At 37.9% G+C, this 17,912-nt stretch overlaps 1 protein-coding gene across 11 annotated transcripts in view; it reads left to right on the forward strand.

The window, feature by feature from the left end:
• PTGER3 (prostaglandin E receptor 3) overlaps window positions 1-17,912 on the forward strand; it is an 80,930-nt gene that overhangs the window by 1,818 nt on the left and 61,200 nt on the right. The window contains exon 2 of one of the 11 annotated variants that reach the window (XM_089920962.1): window positions 646-12,575. The exons of the other annotated variants lie outside the window; for them this stretch is intronic. Coding sequence (XP_089777088.1) covers window positions 646-753 — 108 coding nt within the window. The 3' untranslated portion in view covers window positions 754-12,575. Of the gene's footprint in view, window positions 1-645; window positions 12,576-17,912 lie in introns of those variants that run through there. 11 annotated transcript variants of the gene reach the window in all.

Consider the following 17,912-nt stretch of genomic DNA (forward strand, 5'->3'; position numbering starts at 1 on the left):
AGAGCAGCCAGCGCTCACGTTGCTTACAGGCTCACTCCTGAAGGGAGGCAGGAGAGTGAAGAAGCATCCTGCCGCTCGGGCAGCCTCAGCCCCTTCGAATTGTGCTGCACCCTCTCCCTCTAGGAAATGCTTGAACCGACAGTCAGCCAGTGGGCCCTGAGACTTGGTAACTCCCCCTGATCAGCCTTTGCTTGTCCTTGTGGCTACCGCGCAGGGCTGATGGCAAGGCCAATCCTGGGATAGGAAGTAGAGGTTCCTGCACTTCCTGGCTCCCCACGAGGGCCACAGCTCGGGAGCAAGTGAGTTTCCACATGCTCCTAGTCTAACGCTCTCTCCTACATTCGTACTTTCCATGTTTTCCTCTGGGATACTTTTAGCTAGACATTTTGTGTAAGTGCTGTTTACTAATTCCTGATGAATGGTTGCTTTTTTAGGCCCCAAGCAGCCTGGCTTAGTAGATGTTCCTGAAAGAGCAATCTGGTCACTGTGACAGGGTTATAACAGGTGATATATTGGACCTGGAAATTTATTAGACAGTTGTGAAAAACTCCTGAATCCCATGGCACGGTTTTCAGAACCCACCCACGTATATTTTTTCTTTTTGTTTTCTTTTCTTGTCTTCTGTGTTTTAAATTTTTTGGACAGGCACAGCGGCACCCAAGATCTTACTTCCCCCCACCAGGGATGGAACCCGTGCCCCCTTCATTGGCACCATGGAGTCTTAACCACTGGACTGCCAGGGAAATCCTGTAGTTTTCTTTTTTTAATTGTGATAAAATACACATAACATGAAATTTGCCATTTTAATCACTTTTAAGTGTACAGTTAAATGGTATTAAGTATATTAACATTGTTGTGCACACCATGTATAGTTTTAAATCCCTGCTATTTTATAAGAGAACTGTAGTTCCTTTTGCCCCTCACCCTCCCCTGCATTTGACAACAAAGATATTATAAAATACCTGTATTTAACTGGTGTAGTATATTTAGAGCAGGAGTCTTGGCTCCCAATCAGTAATAGGTGGTGACAAGGAGAGTTATGTTGGAACCTCATAGCCCACAAATCGCTGTAAGGTCTTAGTTATGCATTCTGGGGGCTAGAACCTAGGCTGATGTCATCACCATGGCTTATCAAAGCCAGAACCAATTTTAGACATATTTACTTCTGTGGTGTGTAGGTGGCCAAATAGAAGGAAAAAAAGTTCTAAATAATAAGCACTTTGCTAAAGTTGATAATTAACATAACTTTAAAGGCAAACAGAGTATTTGAATTTTTCACAACAGTCACTTGAGGCCGACATATCTGAGTTTGTTCTATCACACTCTTTATATCTGTACTCTATATATCCAAGAAAAAAGGTAAATGATACAAATAAAATGCTTACTCATACAGTTAACCAGACTTATAGTTGATTTTTTTTTTTAAGTAGAAGAGAAACTATGTAGTGTGGTTTTTATTTCAAAACTTTTGATCCTAATATGATGAGCATAGCAACCTTAGGAAGACTTTAGATCAGTTCTGAAAATTGCAATCTAGGATGGCCAAACTCACTCTCTTAAGAAAGACTGTATTTGGAATTCATCTTATTTAATTTCAATTAATAGCTGCAATTAAAATATTTGTTGGTTTGCTGCATTTTATCAGATACTTTATTCATTCAGTTCTTATAAAAACATTAAACTTAAATTCAACATGTCATCGTATCAAAGAGAAGGAATTCGTGGTTTCCAAAATAGGTATTTTTTAAAGTAAAGAAATTATTCTATCTTCTGTTTTGTGCACCATTGAAATTAAATCTCCAACTATCTTCAGAAAGATCTACAGTACAAAGTTGGAATTATTTCAAAGGAAAGAAGCTGGCAAAACTGCTTTCTTAATAGGTTAGCGAATTATAAGAATGAAAACACTAGAATTTAGTGAATTGAATTTTCAGTGTATTAATGTTGAAGTGAGAGATTGTCTTTTATACTTTTTTCCTAACTATAAAACATAGATTCCCTATTAGCTTTCTCTGAATTGGGCATAGGATACTAATCTAATTATCCAAACTCCTTACTTAAAAAGACCCTGAGTATATCTTATCTTGGAAAACTATCATGACTATAATAATATTCAGTTGTCATTGCTGAAAAACTTAGCAGAGTAGAGATACCATAATAAGAAAACATCCCAACTGCTACAAGTTCCTGCTATGCAAATACTTAAATTGAGGGTTTATCTATGGTGCAAACAAAAGCTTTTTTACCTTCTTTTTTTCCCAGAAACTTTACAAAGTACAATAGAAAATGTGAAATTAAGTGAGACTACAGTGGGAAATGATGTCACCGTTGGTAGATGGACTACAGTTCTTAGTTGATATTTATGTGAGGCATCAAATTCTGTTGGAATCAGACAGTTGACTCAGCAATGCAATCTGTTTGACTTATTATTTTTGTTACATTTTTCTATGAACTCACCAAATAGTCCAGCTGTTTGACATGATAGCCAAGTTTCCAGAAGCAGGAATAACCTGAGGCTGTTGTTTAGAGGAAGCCATGACTACATTTTATACTTTTGTACACCTGGTACTCCTCAAACAGGTAGAACGTGGGCTGTAGCTGTCTTAAAAATAGTAGATATAAAGCTAACTATCAACATTGTGAAAAGAGAGGTATGAGGAACAGAGTTTCTTGTCTACAACTTTGGAACTGGATAAAAGCAGTCTTAGAAACTTTTGCCTTTAATCTTGAACTAGCAAATTCCCTGCTCAACATCCACAGATGCCGACAGGGATGCTTTGATTCAAGGAGATGTTTTGCAATATAGATTTAAGTTTTCTTTTAATTTAAGGTTATATTTTGACAAAGGAAATTTGTCTTAAATATACTTCATGTGATAAATGGATGCAATACATTATTTCACAGAAGTAATGCTATTTTATAGTATTAAAAAGTATTATCAAATTGCTAATTTTCTCTGCCTATTAATTTCTGCCATGTTCAGGATGTTGCTTCAGGGAAAATGATTAAACATGTGAATCGACATTATAGGAAAAAACTTCTATAATTTGTTTTTATAAGAATTGAGATTACTCAGACTTTTTTTTTTTTTGAGTTTACTACAATACATTTTAAGCACTATGGAAGGGATATTAAGTAGACTTATTAACAACTGGTCAAAGCGTTATAATCTGTTCAGAGAAGTAGAATTTCCACATTTATGAGTGAAAAACTTAGAGAACAATACAAGATTGGATGTAATTAATAGTGCCTTTGGCTCTGGGAAGAAAGTCTCTCTGAATTTGCCAGAGTAGTCTTCCAGGAAGAACTGGGATGGCATAGCTTGACCTCATGGCTGAGAATGTGTGTGTCTGTGGACCCAGCCCATGAATACAGAGGGTGCACACTGGAACCACGGGAGGAATGGTTTGAAAAGGTTCCTGTGGCCGGATTGAGGTAGTGAGGATGAACACAGGATGAGGACTGTGTTCTTTTGCCAGTAGGCCATAGAACCTCCATTTTGGGTTTTTGAATAGGGGGATGAGTTTTGAAAACATTGGCAGGGCTGTAGTGTGTGGATAGATTTGGACTGGAAAATGGGAAAATGAGATCAGTTACAACTTGCTTCTGCAGGTGGGTTAGGCTCTAAGGGTAGATACTGTGGGAAGAGATAAGTCAGAGAAAGAAATGTAAGAGAGAACTATTGCTGTTAGAAATGGTCAATTTAAGGAGTGATTGATTCACCAAACATTTCTTACACATCTACTGTGTCCTATTCTTTGAGGTGAATATTTTCACATATATTACCTCATTTAACTGCATGCTGTGAGATTGCCACTATTTTCTACATCATTCAGATGAAGAACTCAAGTATAAAGAATATTGGAACCAGATTTCTAATTCAAGATATCTGACTCTGAGTTTATTTTTAATTTTTTATTGTTGTCGTTGATCTGTTTGTTTAGCTTAGATAAAAGCCAAGAATTCTGGTCCTAATAGTAGTACTGGGCAAGTTATGTATCCTCTTATCTGTAAAGTGCAAAAGTAGAGCTAATATCTAAGGTCTTTTTCCATTTGTTATGCTCAGGAGAATTATGAGAGATTTGGGAGAATCAAAGTTTAATGATCCAGAATGAGAAATTTGGGAAGGAGACTGCTTGGTCAATTGTTTTTTTATAAGAATGGGGGCTTCTAGGGTTTTGGGACACCATGCGTATGGAGATGGCAGATTATCTAAATGATATATCCAGAAGCAAGTATAACTTGAAAATTAATGGCATAAATCAGGGCTTAAAAATGTAGATTTTTTAAATTTTGAGTTTGTCAGAGAGAGCCAAGAATTAAACAAATTCTTAAGCCATCATATTTGAAGAAATTCAGATGGTCTAGAGTTGTAGCATAATTGTGACTCACTGGCCTTTCTCTTTTGAAAAAGCTGTAAAGGTCAATAACTCAATTATGAAAGTTTCCGTAGGATCAGTTTTCTGGGAATAACACTCAGAAATATGCACTACAGGCATTTGTAACAGAGGATGATTGATGATTCATCTGGGGGAGCTGAGAGGTAGTAGTGAGGGGTACTGGGTGTCATGTTTCAGTTTTTAGTCCTTGCCTTACAGTGTGGGGAAGCAGGGAGGGAAGTCCTCCCTCAAACTCCTCACATACGGGTAGCATTTTTATGATCCACCAGGGTTCCACATGCATCTCATTCTTGCCTTGCAACTCTTAAGATCTACAACTGTAGCATGTCACATTCTGAATCTCCCTTTTCCCCTCAATTCCTTATCATAGAGGTAAGTAAGAAGTTTGTATTTCAACTCCTACCATGCTTCTTGAGGATTATTAGATGGCCTCTCAAGTCCCCATTTTCCCTAGAAAATTCCAGTTTTCATAGATTAATGAAAGTAACTAAAGAAGGAACCTAATTTTGGGGATTCCTCTTATATCTTGTCTCTTGAGTATATGTCAACTTTTTATAGTAAACACAGTAATTCATTCTTACATAGAAATGACAGTTGAACAGTGTGTGACTTTTTTCATGAGAGGGACACATGCACACGGAAGTAGCACTATGGAATGGTGAATCTGTTCCCTTTACTCAGAACACTTTTGTCTCCATTTTCCCACTTTACACTTCACCCCTCAATCATTCAGCTATTGCTGCCGAGCAGTCACCCATCTTGGACTGGTTAAGTTCCCAAGTTAGCAGTCACTTTGTTAGAGGAGCCTTGATTGATCCTCTCTAGAGGATCTTATTAACTGAATATCTGAGCACGTAAATCAAAAGACAGCGTCTGGTCCCAGTGACATACGTAATTCATTGTGTGACCTTAGACAGTTTACTTGATATCTTTGGGAACTATTTTCCTTTTTTTTTTGTAAAATAAGAGTAAAAACACCTACTCAGCCTATTTCACAGCATTGTAATGAAAACCAAAATAAATGTAAGTGAAAATAATAGGGAATATTTCTTCCATATTAGGAATACTACTATGATGTTTTACTGGATGATAATGTTGACTTCTTGTCTTCAGATAGACCTTCCCCCCAGGAAACTGGAGAAAAGAGACAAGTGATGTTTCATAGCTTGATTAGTTATAGTTAACTGGTGGGGAAATGTGGTGGAGAATGTGACTTTTGAGAAAAAAATAGAAATGCAAATCAAAACTACAATGAGATATCATCTCACACCAGTCAGAATGGCCATCATCAAAAAATCTAGAAACAATAAATGCTGGAGAGGGTGTGGAGAAAAGGGAACCCTCTTGCACTGTTGGTGGGAATGTAAATTGATACAGCCACTATGGAGAACAGTATGGAGGTTCCTTAAAAAACTAGAAATAGAACTACCATATGACCCAGCAATCCCACTACTGGGCATATACCCTGAGAAAACCATAATTCAAAAAGACACATGTACCAAAATGTTCATTGCAGCTCTATTTACAATAGCCCGGAGATGGAAACAACCTAAGTGTCCATCATCAGATGAATGGATAAAGAAGATGTGGCACATATATACAATGGAATATTACTCAGCCATAAAAAGAAACGAAATTGAGCTATTTGTAGTGAGGTGGAGGGACCCAGAGCCTGTCATACAGAGTGAAGTAAGTCAGAAAGAGAGAGACAAATACCGTATGCTAACACATATATATGGAATTTAAGAGAAAAAAAAATGTCATGAAGAACCTAGGGGTAAGACAGGAATAAAGACTCAGACCTACTAGAGAATGGACTTGAGGATATGGGGAGGGGGAAGGGTAAGCTGTGACAAAGTGAGAGAGAGGCATGGACATATATACACTACCAAATGTAAGGTAGTTGGCTAGTGGGAAGCAGCCGCCTAGCACAGGGAGATCAGCTCGGTGCTTTGTGATCGCCTGGAGGGGTGGGATAGGGAGGGTGGGAGGGAGGGAGACGCAAGAAGGAAGAGATATGGGAACATATGTATATATATATAACTGATTCATTTTGTTGTAAAGCAGAAACTAACACACCATTGTAAAGCAATTATACTCCAATAAAGGAAAAAAAAAGAAAAAAATAAAATAAGAAAAATGGTGCATAAATTTTTACAAGGTACTGTAATTCATTCCTCCTCTTCTCCCCCTGTCGCCATCACTCTTCTGCATTCTCTCAGCTCTGGAATGCTTTCGCCCACACAGCTGCCAGGTAACCCTCTAAATTTAAAACATGCTGGATCCCATCTCACCCTTCCCTTGAATGTGGAGGAGTGCCCACTACCTCGTGCTCTGAAGGCCTCTGTCTAGAATGTGTCTCTTGTCTTTCCAGTCAGGGACGTGGTGTGCTCAGACCTGTCCTCATGTAAATGAGTCAAATTAATTGTGCATCTAGTTGCTGTCCTAGGTCAGATTACTCTGCAGACCTCTTAAGGATAGAACCTGTGCCTTGGTTGTCCTCATCTCTTCACAGGTGATCAGGAATGTTGGGACTGCACAGAATCTCCACCACTGACTCACAGCCCAGAACTGAGTTCACACAAGCCTTAAATCAGACCACAGCATGAGAAACACAGAGTTGTAAACTGCCTCACAGTTAGACCAGGTCCTGACAAGACATTAATATTATTTGCAATCTGCAAGTGGCACAAAGTGTAATTTTCCCATCCAATGGCCCTCCCAGACTCTTGGGCAACATTTATAAGGAGGACATTTCAGTGGCTGATCTTGTCGCTTATTCAAAATCTATATATTATTTTACCATACTGATTTTTATGATAGGTGTTTGAGGACTGTAACTCTAAAAATGAAAGATGGTGGCAGAGACAGAAGAGGAGGCTTGATTTTTCACACTTTAATTCTGTTAGAAAGAAGGAAATTAGATACTAATTAAGGTAAGAGTCATGTAATATAAGTATAGGATAAATTCTACACCAAATAGCATTACTATTTTTAAAAATCTTGATAATACAAAGACAGAAGGCCAAATTGGAACTGGAAGCATATTTATTTTAAGCAATTATTGATCTAATAAAAATAAAATATAATTTTAAAAATACACTTTTTACTAATCTTTTATTTCCTAAAAGTAAATTTGATTTTTCTGTCCCTCTTTCTGAATACTCAGTGTGTCATTTTCTGTGGTTGAGAATATGCTGCTCTTGGTGAAATTCATGAAAATTTGGAAAAAGGAGTATGTTGTTAAAGCTGAAAGAGAGATTCTGAAAGATACGGCATGTCTTGAAAAATTCACCAGACAGTAGAGTGGAGCTTTCATTGTGGTCTTCATGTATGAAATTTCCCTGATAACATCCTGCTACCAACCACCTTGTTTGGGTCAAGTAGACCACACACATCCGTATTTCCCCAAATAGACTATTGCCTCAGCAGTCAAAGGCACAAACAGCAGTTAGTGACCTCTGCCTGTGTTTCGTAAGAAGAGCAAGAGAAAGTGGTTGCTTCCATGTCCTGGCTATTGTAAATAGAGCTGCATGGACCTAGAGTCTGTCATACAGAATGAAGTAATTCAGAAAGAGAAAAATACTGCATGCTAACACATATGTATGGAATCCAAAAAAAAAAAAAAAGGGTTCTGAAGAACCTATGGGCAGGACAGGAATAAAGACACAGATGTAGAGAATGGACTTGAGGACACGGGGAGGGGAAAGGGTAAGCTGGGACGAAGTGAGAGAGTGGCATGGACATATACACACTACCAAATGTAAAATAGATAGCTAGTGGGAAGCAGCCACATAGCACAGGGATCACCTCGGTGCTTTGTGACCACCTAGACGGGTGGGATAGAGAGGGTGGGAGGGAAGGAGATGCAAGAGGGAGGAGATATGGGGATATATGTATATGTATAACTGATTCACTTTGTCATACAGCAGAAACTAACACACCATTGTAAAGCAATTATACTCCGATAAAGATGTTTAAAAAAAAAAGAGAAAGTGATTGAAGAAGCAGGTGAGGGCCATAGAATAAGGCACTGGAAGGCAAGAGCCCAGGGTTCTCGTCTTGGCTTTTTTACCACAGGATAAAAGTCACTGTATCTTTTTGGTTTTCCCTTTCCTCATCAGTAAGATAAAACAGTTATCACTCTAACCTTCCTTCCGGTTCTGACTTCCTGTGGCTCGAAATAAATAAAATCGTTCCTTTTGGACATACTATATTAAATATGTGGGGGAACATACCCAAAGACTTCTTAAGAAAAATCATACAAATGTATGCAAATGGACAGAGTAGATCATGCATTCTGTTATACAATTATTCTGTGAATATTTACTGCTTGCTACGTGCCTGCCACTCTGGTGATACGGTGGTAACCAGGGCTGACGCCTACGGTTGTAGGTGCTGAACGGTTACATGGCTGTAGGGGGCACTCTTCACATCATGTTCTATGTGCATGACAGTCCTTGTGGAGCAGGGTGCCATCTGTGCTATACTTGGTAGCCCTGAGAGTGAGCCAAACAGACATGTTAGCTTCTTCCATGAAGCTTTCAATCCACTAAGGTAGACCGACAGTGAATAAACAATCCTTCCAAAAAACAAATGTAACCAGTCTGATGGGTCATTACCCTGGTTGCTTTCACTGCCACGTGGTACAGCTTTTGCAGGTTGGCCTTATCTGGGCTGAAGGGCAGTGCTGGTCCACTGCTGCTGTGAGGCCCTGATGGAGCACGTCCCTGTCCAGGCTGTAGTGGGTCCGTGCTTGGGCGCAATCATTAGAGAGCACATTAATTCACACCCATAACTTCAGGCCTGAAGCTCACCAGCAATTCCCTGGAGCGCAACCACTGTGCTACAGGGTAAGGACCCAGAAAGTAGCTGACCTCAGGCCACATACTGCCTGGAACCAACCTTCCCTCTTGGGTCCTTAGGCTCTGGGTTGTACTCAGATCATCCCCACACAAGTTTGTCTTTCTCTTCCAGTAAATTTTCTTTTAAGGCTTTCCATGTCTTTTCCCTCTACTGAATGTAGCCAAAGTTACTGTGCTTTAAGTTTCTTGGCTTCAGATATTGGGAGAGGAGGTTAGATTTCTCAGCCTCTTTTTTCCAGAAAATATGATGGTCTACCTCTTTCCAAGTGATCAGCAATTTATACCAGGTGTGTTGCATAGATGTTCCTTTGTTGTACCACACAAGTTTCCACTGTGTAAATCTACTCATTCTACATTTACCAAAGTAAATGTTTCTTACTTCTGTAACATCTGCTCCAATGTGACTTGCTCTGCCCATCTGAACAGAGAAGAGGGGGCAGCTTCTGACATTCCCTTACATACATCATTAAAACAATGGGTGTGTTATGAAGGCAAGAAAAAGGTGCTTTGGGAAAGTGTCAAAGAGGACCTTCTCTTGATGCATTGGTGGATGCAGGGGTGGTTAAGGAGTGCTCCCCTAAGAAAATGTCATTTATGGTGAATCTTGAAAGATGTTACTTGAGGAAGAAAGAGCAGCTTGCAAAGCTATCAGTGTAGGAAAGAGCTGGAAGCATTAGAGTAACTTAAAGAGGGCCAGATGGGTACATTAGAGTGAATAAAATGGGCGGTGCCTTTAAGGTGAAGCCAGGGAGGTAGACAGGGCCAAACCATGTAGAACCTTGTCATTTTTGTTTGGGAGTTTATAGATTTTTATCTCAAGTACGATAGAAAACAACTAGCTTTGAGTAAGGGAGTGATTTGTTCTGTTTTGTGTATTAAGAAGATCACTCAGGTTGCCTTATGAATTAGAAAAGTGAGGCATCAGAGCCCTTGAGTACTGAGGTCAGTTGGAGATGTAGAGACATTAATAAGGATAAACTTTTTTTCCTTAAGTGTTGCTTTGAAAGAAGGAGAGACATAGCTTGGTATAGAATTGGCAGTGGGAGTGAGAGTCAGTGCAGAAGCACAGAGGGAAAAATTGAGCCAGGTGTGCTGGAAATGGTAAGCAAATCTGTTTTTGTTGAAGTATGCTTGAGAAAGTCAAGAAATATTATGAGTCAAATAGGGACTGAGGGATAAGGGAGGGAGGAGTGCGTTGGTAGATTGCCTTGAAAATTAGAAATAAGAATTTGTATTTCATCTTGCACAAGCTGTATTGCTTGTCTATACTTCTGTTGTATGTTTGTAAAATAAGAAGGTTGACCTTATAAAATCTCTTGGTTTATAAAAGGTCATTTAGTAAAACAAATGTTTTGTTTGATCTCTTTCTAGAATATTCTTGGTGAAATTGTCCAAGCTTTGTTTGAATACCTTTACTTATAGGAAATTTATTGCTTTTTAAGGGGCACAAAAAATTTTCTTAGAAGCAAGCATTGTGCTAGGCTCTTTCTTTCCTTCTTTCTTTCTTTTCCTTTCTTTCTCTCTCTCTCTCTCTCTCTCTCTCTTTCTTTTATGATCAAATGTAATAATATATGTAAAACACTTAAACATCATATCACACTAATAAGCACTTAATAAATATTAGCTTCATTATCCCACTTCCGACTGTGACAGATACTTTTTCTCCTCAGTTTCCAGAAGTCATCACTATTATGATTTTCCAGAACACTGTTTTAGTATTGTTTGTGTGTATATTACAAAACGGTGTCATATTATACATATTATTCTGCAGTTTGCCTTTTTTCAATTAACAGTGATGTTTTGTGATTTATCCATGTTGACACAAATGAATCTAGTATATTCATTTTAAGTGTTTTTAATATATTATATAAAATATAAATACTATATATTTATTGTATAATACAATATATACAATATAAAATACTACTGTGTATCATTTCTTTTTTTCTTCTATTTTTAAAATTTATTTATTTATTTATCTATCTATTTATTTTTGAGGATCTGGAAACAACATTAGGCACACAGTAAATTCTCACCCTCTAACATATTCTTTTATTATTATTATTATTAATTTTTTTCTTTTTACCTTTTGACCCATTTCTCTCACCCTCACCCTCACCTCTGTTAACCACCCATCTGTTCTGTCTGTCTCCGAGCTTGGTTGTTGTTATTGTTTTAGATTTTACATGTAAGTGAGAACATATGATATTTGTCTTTCTCCGACTTATTTCACATGGCATAATGCCTTGGAAGCCCATGCATTTTGTCACAATTGGCAAGTTTTAGTCTTTTTTCATGACTGAGTAACTTAGTAATACTCCATTGTGTGTGTGGGTGTATCTTCTTTATTCATTCATCCATCAGTGGGCACTTTGTTTCCGTATCTTGGCTATTGTAAATAACACTGCAGTGAACATGAGCATGCATATATCTTTCCAAGTTATTGTTTTTGTTTTCTTTGATAACTACCCAGAAGTGGAATTGCTGGATTGTATGGTAGCTCTATTTTTAATTTTTTGAAGAACCTCCATACCATTTTCCACAGTGGTTGCAGCAATTTACATTCCCACCAACAGTGCACAAGGGTCTCCTTTTCTTCACATCCTCACTAGCTCTTGTTAATTCTTATCTTTTTGATAATAGCCATTCTAAGAGATGTGAGGTAATATCTCATTGTAACTTTGGTTTGCATTTTCCTGATGATTAGTGATGTCGAGCATCTTTTCATGTGTTTTTTGGCCATCTGTATGTCTTCTTTGGAAAAATGTCTATTCAGATCCTCTGCCCATTTTTAAATGATTGTTTATTTGCTATTTAGTTGTATGAGTTCCTTATGTATTTTGGATATTAGTCCCTTATCAGATATATGAATTACAATTTTTTTTTCCATTCAGTTGGTTGCCTTTTCATTTTGTTGATGGTTTCCTTTGCTGTGAAGAACTTTTTAATTTGATGTAGTCCCACTTGTTCATTTTTGCTTTGGGTATCAGATTCAAAAAATCATCACGAAGGCCTATGTCAAAGAGCTTACCTCCTATGTTTTCCTCTGGGAGCTTTATGGTTTCAGGCCTTACATTCATGTTCTGGGCTCTTTCTCACAAATAATTTTCTTTATTTCTTACAACAACCCTATGAGGTTCCAATATACAGATAACGAAGAAACCAAAGCTAAAAGAGGTTGAGTGATTCATTCAAGGTAACACTCAACGTAAGCAGTCAAACTGGGAATCAATGGCCAAGATCTTTTCTCCAAGCCATGGTGACTCAATGTAGCCCAATTCATCTTGAGCTGTTCTTTCTATTAGAAAAATTTAATTTCCCTTATATTGGTTGAATTGGAGTGTTGCTGATTCTTGTCCTTGGTTTATGTGGAACAATACTAAATTTAATTAGAGATATCTTTTATTTTTAAAGTTATATGACACTATACTTCTAAGTTAAGTATCAAGGAGTTCTACTAAATCAATGTAAATAAACAGTAAAATAACATGAAATTATCTTGACAATGTCAGGGGCAGGAGTCATGATGTGTTAATTCATTTAAGTGACACTTTATTGAATATCAGTTGTGTGCGAGGCACTGTGCTACAACCTGACAGAACAATGGCATGGTCCTTGTCCTCAAGGAATGTGTTGTTTACTGAATGATTCCCTGGAGAAACTTGAGGTTGTGACTCAAAAAAGCAACATTATTTTCCATGTCAATTTTGAATATAGGAAAAAAGCTGGGGACCATTCAGAATGTATCCATTCATGCATTCAGTGATTGTTTATTGAGTAACTACTATGTGTTAGGCACAGTTCTAGGTGCTGGAAATATAGTAGTTAAATAGGCAGACTAGTTTCCTGCTCTCGGGGAACATGCATTCTAGTGGAAGGAGAAAGTCAATCACTAAATTAGATGAAAGCCAGATTGTGATAAATACTGTTGAGAAAATAAAGCAATGTGATGTGATAGAGGGAAGGCTGGGAAACTTTTGTAGATGGGGTCTTGAGAGAAAGGTGCCTCTTAAATGAGAGGTAACATTTAAGCTGAGATCTGAGTGAAAGGAAAGAACCAGGTATGAATGATCTCCAGGAAGAACATTCTAAGCAGAAGGAACAGCAAAGGCCCTCACCTCAAGGTGGGCTCAAGGGATAGAAAGAAGTCCAGTGTGGCTGAAGTGAGATGAGCAGGGAGAGAGTAGAGTGCCATGAATTGCAGTCAGAGACCGTGTTGGGATCCAGATTGTGTGAGACCATGCAGAGGAGTTTTGATATGATTTTAAGAGAACACTGGAAGACTTGAAGCAAGGGAGTGACATTATTGGATTTACATTTTTAAAAGATCCTTCTCAAAGTTGTGTGAAGACTGGATTGCAGAAAGGCCAGAGTGGGAGCAGGGAGACCAGATAGAAGGTGTTGAAGTTCTCCAAGTGAGGGTCAATGACAGTTGAGGTTGGAGTGGAGAAGTGGATATATTCACATAGAGCATTTTGGAGATAAGAGTTTATAAGACATTCTGTGATTTCTCTAATCCTTGTCCTGTAACTATGACAAGAAATAGGGTCCTGTCTTCCTCTCTGAGCCTCTGGTAGGGAGGTGGCTATCTGTCCACAAATGACTTTCCTTGTGACTCCTTAAAATGGAAGTGACCACTCCAGGCTTACACAGCTAGCCATGGGCAGATTTAGGATTAAGTTCTATCTAATGGGCACTATTTTTTTTTTTTTCTGAGATGTGAGTTGGAATAGTCAGAGAGAAAGGGAAATAAGCAAAGTTTGCTTATACAATAGTAGGATGTTATAAGAATCATCATCCCCAAAGAAGATCCAGACCAAGCTAAAGCAAGCTAGTTTAAGAAGAAAAAAAAAGGGTGGGGGGAGGATTTCTTGATTTACATAAATTGCTGGGGGTGCCCAGAGTGGAGGTGGCCTTGTGGAAGACAGAAGCCAGGACTCTCTCTTTCTGTATCTCTCACTTTGACTTCTTGCCTGTGTCAGAATCTCCAATTCAGGCTCTGCTTCTAAGGTACCAACCTAAAACATAGCTTCGCAGCTCATTGGCTAAGTCCCATATACTTTTTTTCAGAGCTTTAGGTTAATAGGTTTATATTTACAGCCTGCATGTAGGGGTTTAATTTTGCCTTTGTGGCAAAACAGTATTTCAGTGACAATGTCTTCTTGAAGGACTGTTTCAACAAATTTCTTTTCCTTCCTTCCTTCCTTCCTTCCTTCCTTCCTTCCTTCCTTCCTCCCTCCCTCCCTCCCTCCCTCCCTCCCTTCCTTCCTCTCTTTCTTTCTCTCTTTCTTCCTCTCTTCCTCCCTTTGGCCCTCCCTCCCTCACTCCTTCTTTCTTCTTTATTATTTTTTTTTTGTAAGTACAAGAAACAGTTATACATGACATAAAGTTTCAGGACCTCACTTCATCTTCAAAGACTATTGTGAGTTTTGTTAAGCTATGATAAAAGATTTAGGCTCAGAGAATTGTCCAGAAGTGAGCTAATAGTGTAATGTGAAGTTTCCAATGGAGCAGAGGTAGCTGTATAAGGCTCTGAAAGCCCACAAATATGCCATCAACACCACAGTGAGGCAACAGGAGAAGAAAAAGGAAGCTCTTTCTTGATTTTTCCATAAAGGGTGAATTGCAGTCTGGGTTTGATGTTAATCTGTGACTTTCTCTTTATAAATCAGTGGATGTGCTAACAGCCCACAGGCTGGGTGGCATATTTTTGAATTTACTTAATGGTAATAATTTCCTCCAGAATAGATTAAGGATTTGCCTGGATCCAGAAGTAAATTTCTTAATTTCTTCTCTTTTGTTCTATAAAAGATATTAGGGAACATCTTGATTTTTTTTTTCTTTAGCATCTATTTGTAATTAAATTCTGCTGTAGATCAATTTCAGGAAGTGCGGAAATATCCTCTGACATCAGATCTCTTGTCTTCTCCCTCAACTTGATTCTTGGTTGCAAACAGCAGAATCTGACTCCAAGCACAAAGGGCCTATGTAAAAAGGATATCGGAGGGAAAGCTGGCAGGCCAGGTTTAGAAGAGGCAGGACACAGACTATTCTAGATACTGAGCATGAGGCCACACTGCCAAGATCTTGCTGCAAAACAGTTTGCTGTGTGCTGCTAGGATGAACTACAAACTCCAATGCTCTTTGTGTCTCTGTGTTCTGGGGGCAAACCTGACTGCTTTTTTCCCCCTGGCTATATGAAGGGGTTACTAGAAGAAGGATTAGGCATGTGCAGCAACTTGTTTTCGAAGTAGGAACTGATAGTGAGAGGTATATGCTGAGATTTCTCTCCCACCCAGAATATATAGAAAAAGTTCGTCAAAATTGGGGCATTAATAATAAAAGATGGGAGTTCACTGTTATCATCTAATTCATCCTTAGAAACATTATGACAGTAATGTTGTATCTTTCAACACCTGTGTGTGTTGTGTGTATGTGTGTGTTCATGTCATTTATTGGGGAGTTGGAGTGTAGTGAGACTGGTGGAGAGGAAGCTGAAGAGACCCACAAAACAAAAGGACATATTTATTGAATGCCTACTATATGCAAGAAGTACTTGAGAATTAGTTTATTATCTCACTTAGTCTTCACAAGTTTATCAGTTTGGTATTTTTATCCTCATCTTTCAGTTGCACACACTAAAATTTAAACAATTAAAAAATTCTCCCCAATCCTACCCCTAGAAATTGGTAGCAGCTAGATTTTTTATGCTGTAAAAATCTCTTTCACGTTGGTTGTCTTTTCTTTATTAGTTTACTAAAGTGTTTTCAAGTTACTTCATTGAAAATGTCACACAAAAAAGAACAGATTGATTGAGAATAGTCAATAATCACAGAAACTGGATGGGTCATATAATTACAGTGATTAAAGGTTTCCTGCAGTATCTTCGTTCATTGATTAATTGATTGCCCTTCTTAGGAGCTTGGGTTTCTAGAGAACATACTGTCAAAATCCCTGTAGAAATGACAAGAAATTTTGCTTGTCCTACAACAGACTGTTAAAGGATTCCATTCAACATGATACCTACAATTTAGGAGGTTTTTTCTGTTAAGGGGCAGCATCAATTTCATCCTGTCTGTCTCTTCAGGTTTAGAACGCTCACATACAGTGGTAAAGTTTTACTAGGCAAACATTTTTCAGCTAGTACAATTCACAAATATTATTCTTTTTACAAAACTATTTATAAAACAAATAAAACTGTTTATTGAGTTCTCATTGCTTAGTGGGGAAGTGTTTGACTAAAGTCAAAATTAGAAAATTTGTTTTGACAGTCTTAAAACTTCTAGCATGATACAGTACAATTGGGATTCTTGCAAACCTGCTTTCGTCCTTTTTTTTTTTCTTATAATTATAGAGAAGAAAAAGAGCCTGAACCTTACTGAACCTTAGTGTGTTCACAGTGACTCTCTAACATGGAATTCAGGCATGTTTCCATCCAGCACCCTCTCACCCAGATTAAAAGGCTTCAGATTCCTTAGTTTAATCCTTAAGATCTTGGATTTGGCCACATTTACCTCTCATTTTCCATTCCTCCCCCAGCATCCCTATCTTCAGTCATAGAAATCAATCTGAAGTTCCTAGAATGACTCGCACAATTTCACACTTAGAAGTGTGAACTCCGTATTTCAAAACTCTCCAGAAGCTTCTGCTGTTTTAGGGGACAGAGCTTCCCTAACCCTGGAGACTGATTCAAATGCTCTGCTTCTATACTCCATAGTGCATGCACATACCCTTTTTACTTAATTATGCACAGTTATATTTACAATTGTCGTAGTGTTTATTATGACAGTGAGGATGATTGCCCACAGTAGACAAGTGCTTGCTTTACAACAGGCACTGAGCTTAGCATTTCACAGACATAATCTCATTTTCTTCTGTCAACAGCACTACAAGAGGATACTCTTATCTCCTTTTTCAGATGAGGAAATTGGTTTTTAGATGTTAAGTAACTTTCCCAAGGTCACAAAGTTAACAAAAAGCAGAGCTGACCTTCAAATCTAGATTTGTCTGACTTTATAGCCTATGTAATGAACCGCTAAATGAAATGGCCTCCCTCTTGTTAATATCCATTTATTCGCCTGATGTACTATAAACTGTAAACTGCTAAAGAGCAGAGACCTTGCCATATTTGTCTATAAATCTTCGTAGCCCATAGCAGGCACTCAATAAATGATTGTGGAATGAATGAAGAAATGAAGTTGCAATAAACTGAAGAGAACGCTAGACTTGGAATCAGAAAATTGAGGTTTAAATTTGGCCTTAAGAGTTTTACATATGTTACATGGTTTTTAATCTTCACATAAATTTTTCAAGGTAGAAGATATTTATCTATTTTATTTTATTATATTACTTTTTCATTTGCTGGGTAAGAAACTTGCTTTAAGTCCCACAGTTGGTAAATGGTATTGAGCAAATCAAACCCAACTCTTTTTTATTCCAAAGCCACCAGTACAGCTTGTATCTAATGAAAAATGGTACTAATTAATACAGTAAAACTGTGAGCATTTTTTAAAAAACTTTACACCTTTCCTTTTATTTGTTAACTTTTATTGTTTCCACATTGTTCTTAGTAATAAAAATTCTTAGAAAGACTGAAAAATACAAGGATGGGAGAAACGGCATTGTTTTTGTAAAACAAGAGAGAAGT

The sequence above is a fragment of the Delphinapterus leucas genome, chromosome 1, assembly GCF_059928025.1.
Source record: "Delphinapterus leucas isolate spDelLeu-1000000601 "Yukka" chromosome 1, BTC_Dleu_Yukka2, whole genome shotgun sequence".
Lineage (NCBI taxonomy): Eukaryota > Metazoa > Chordata > Mammalia > Artiodactyla > Monodontidae > Delphinapterus > Delphinapterus leucas.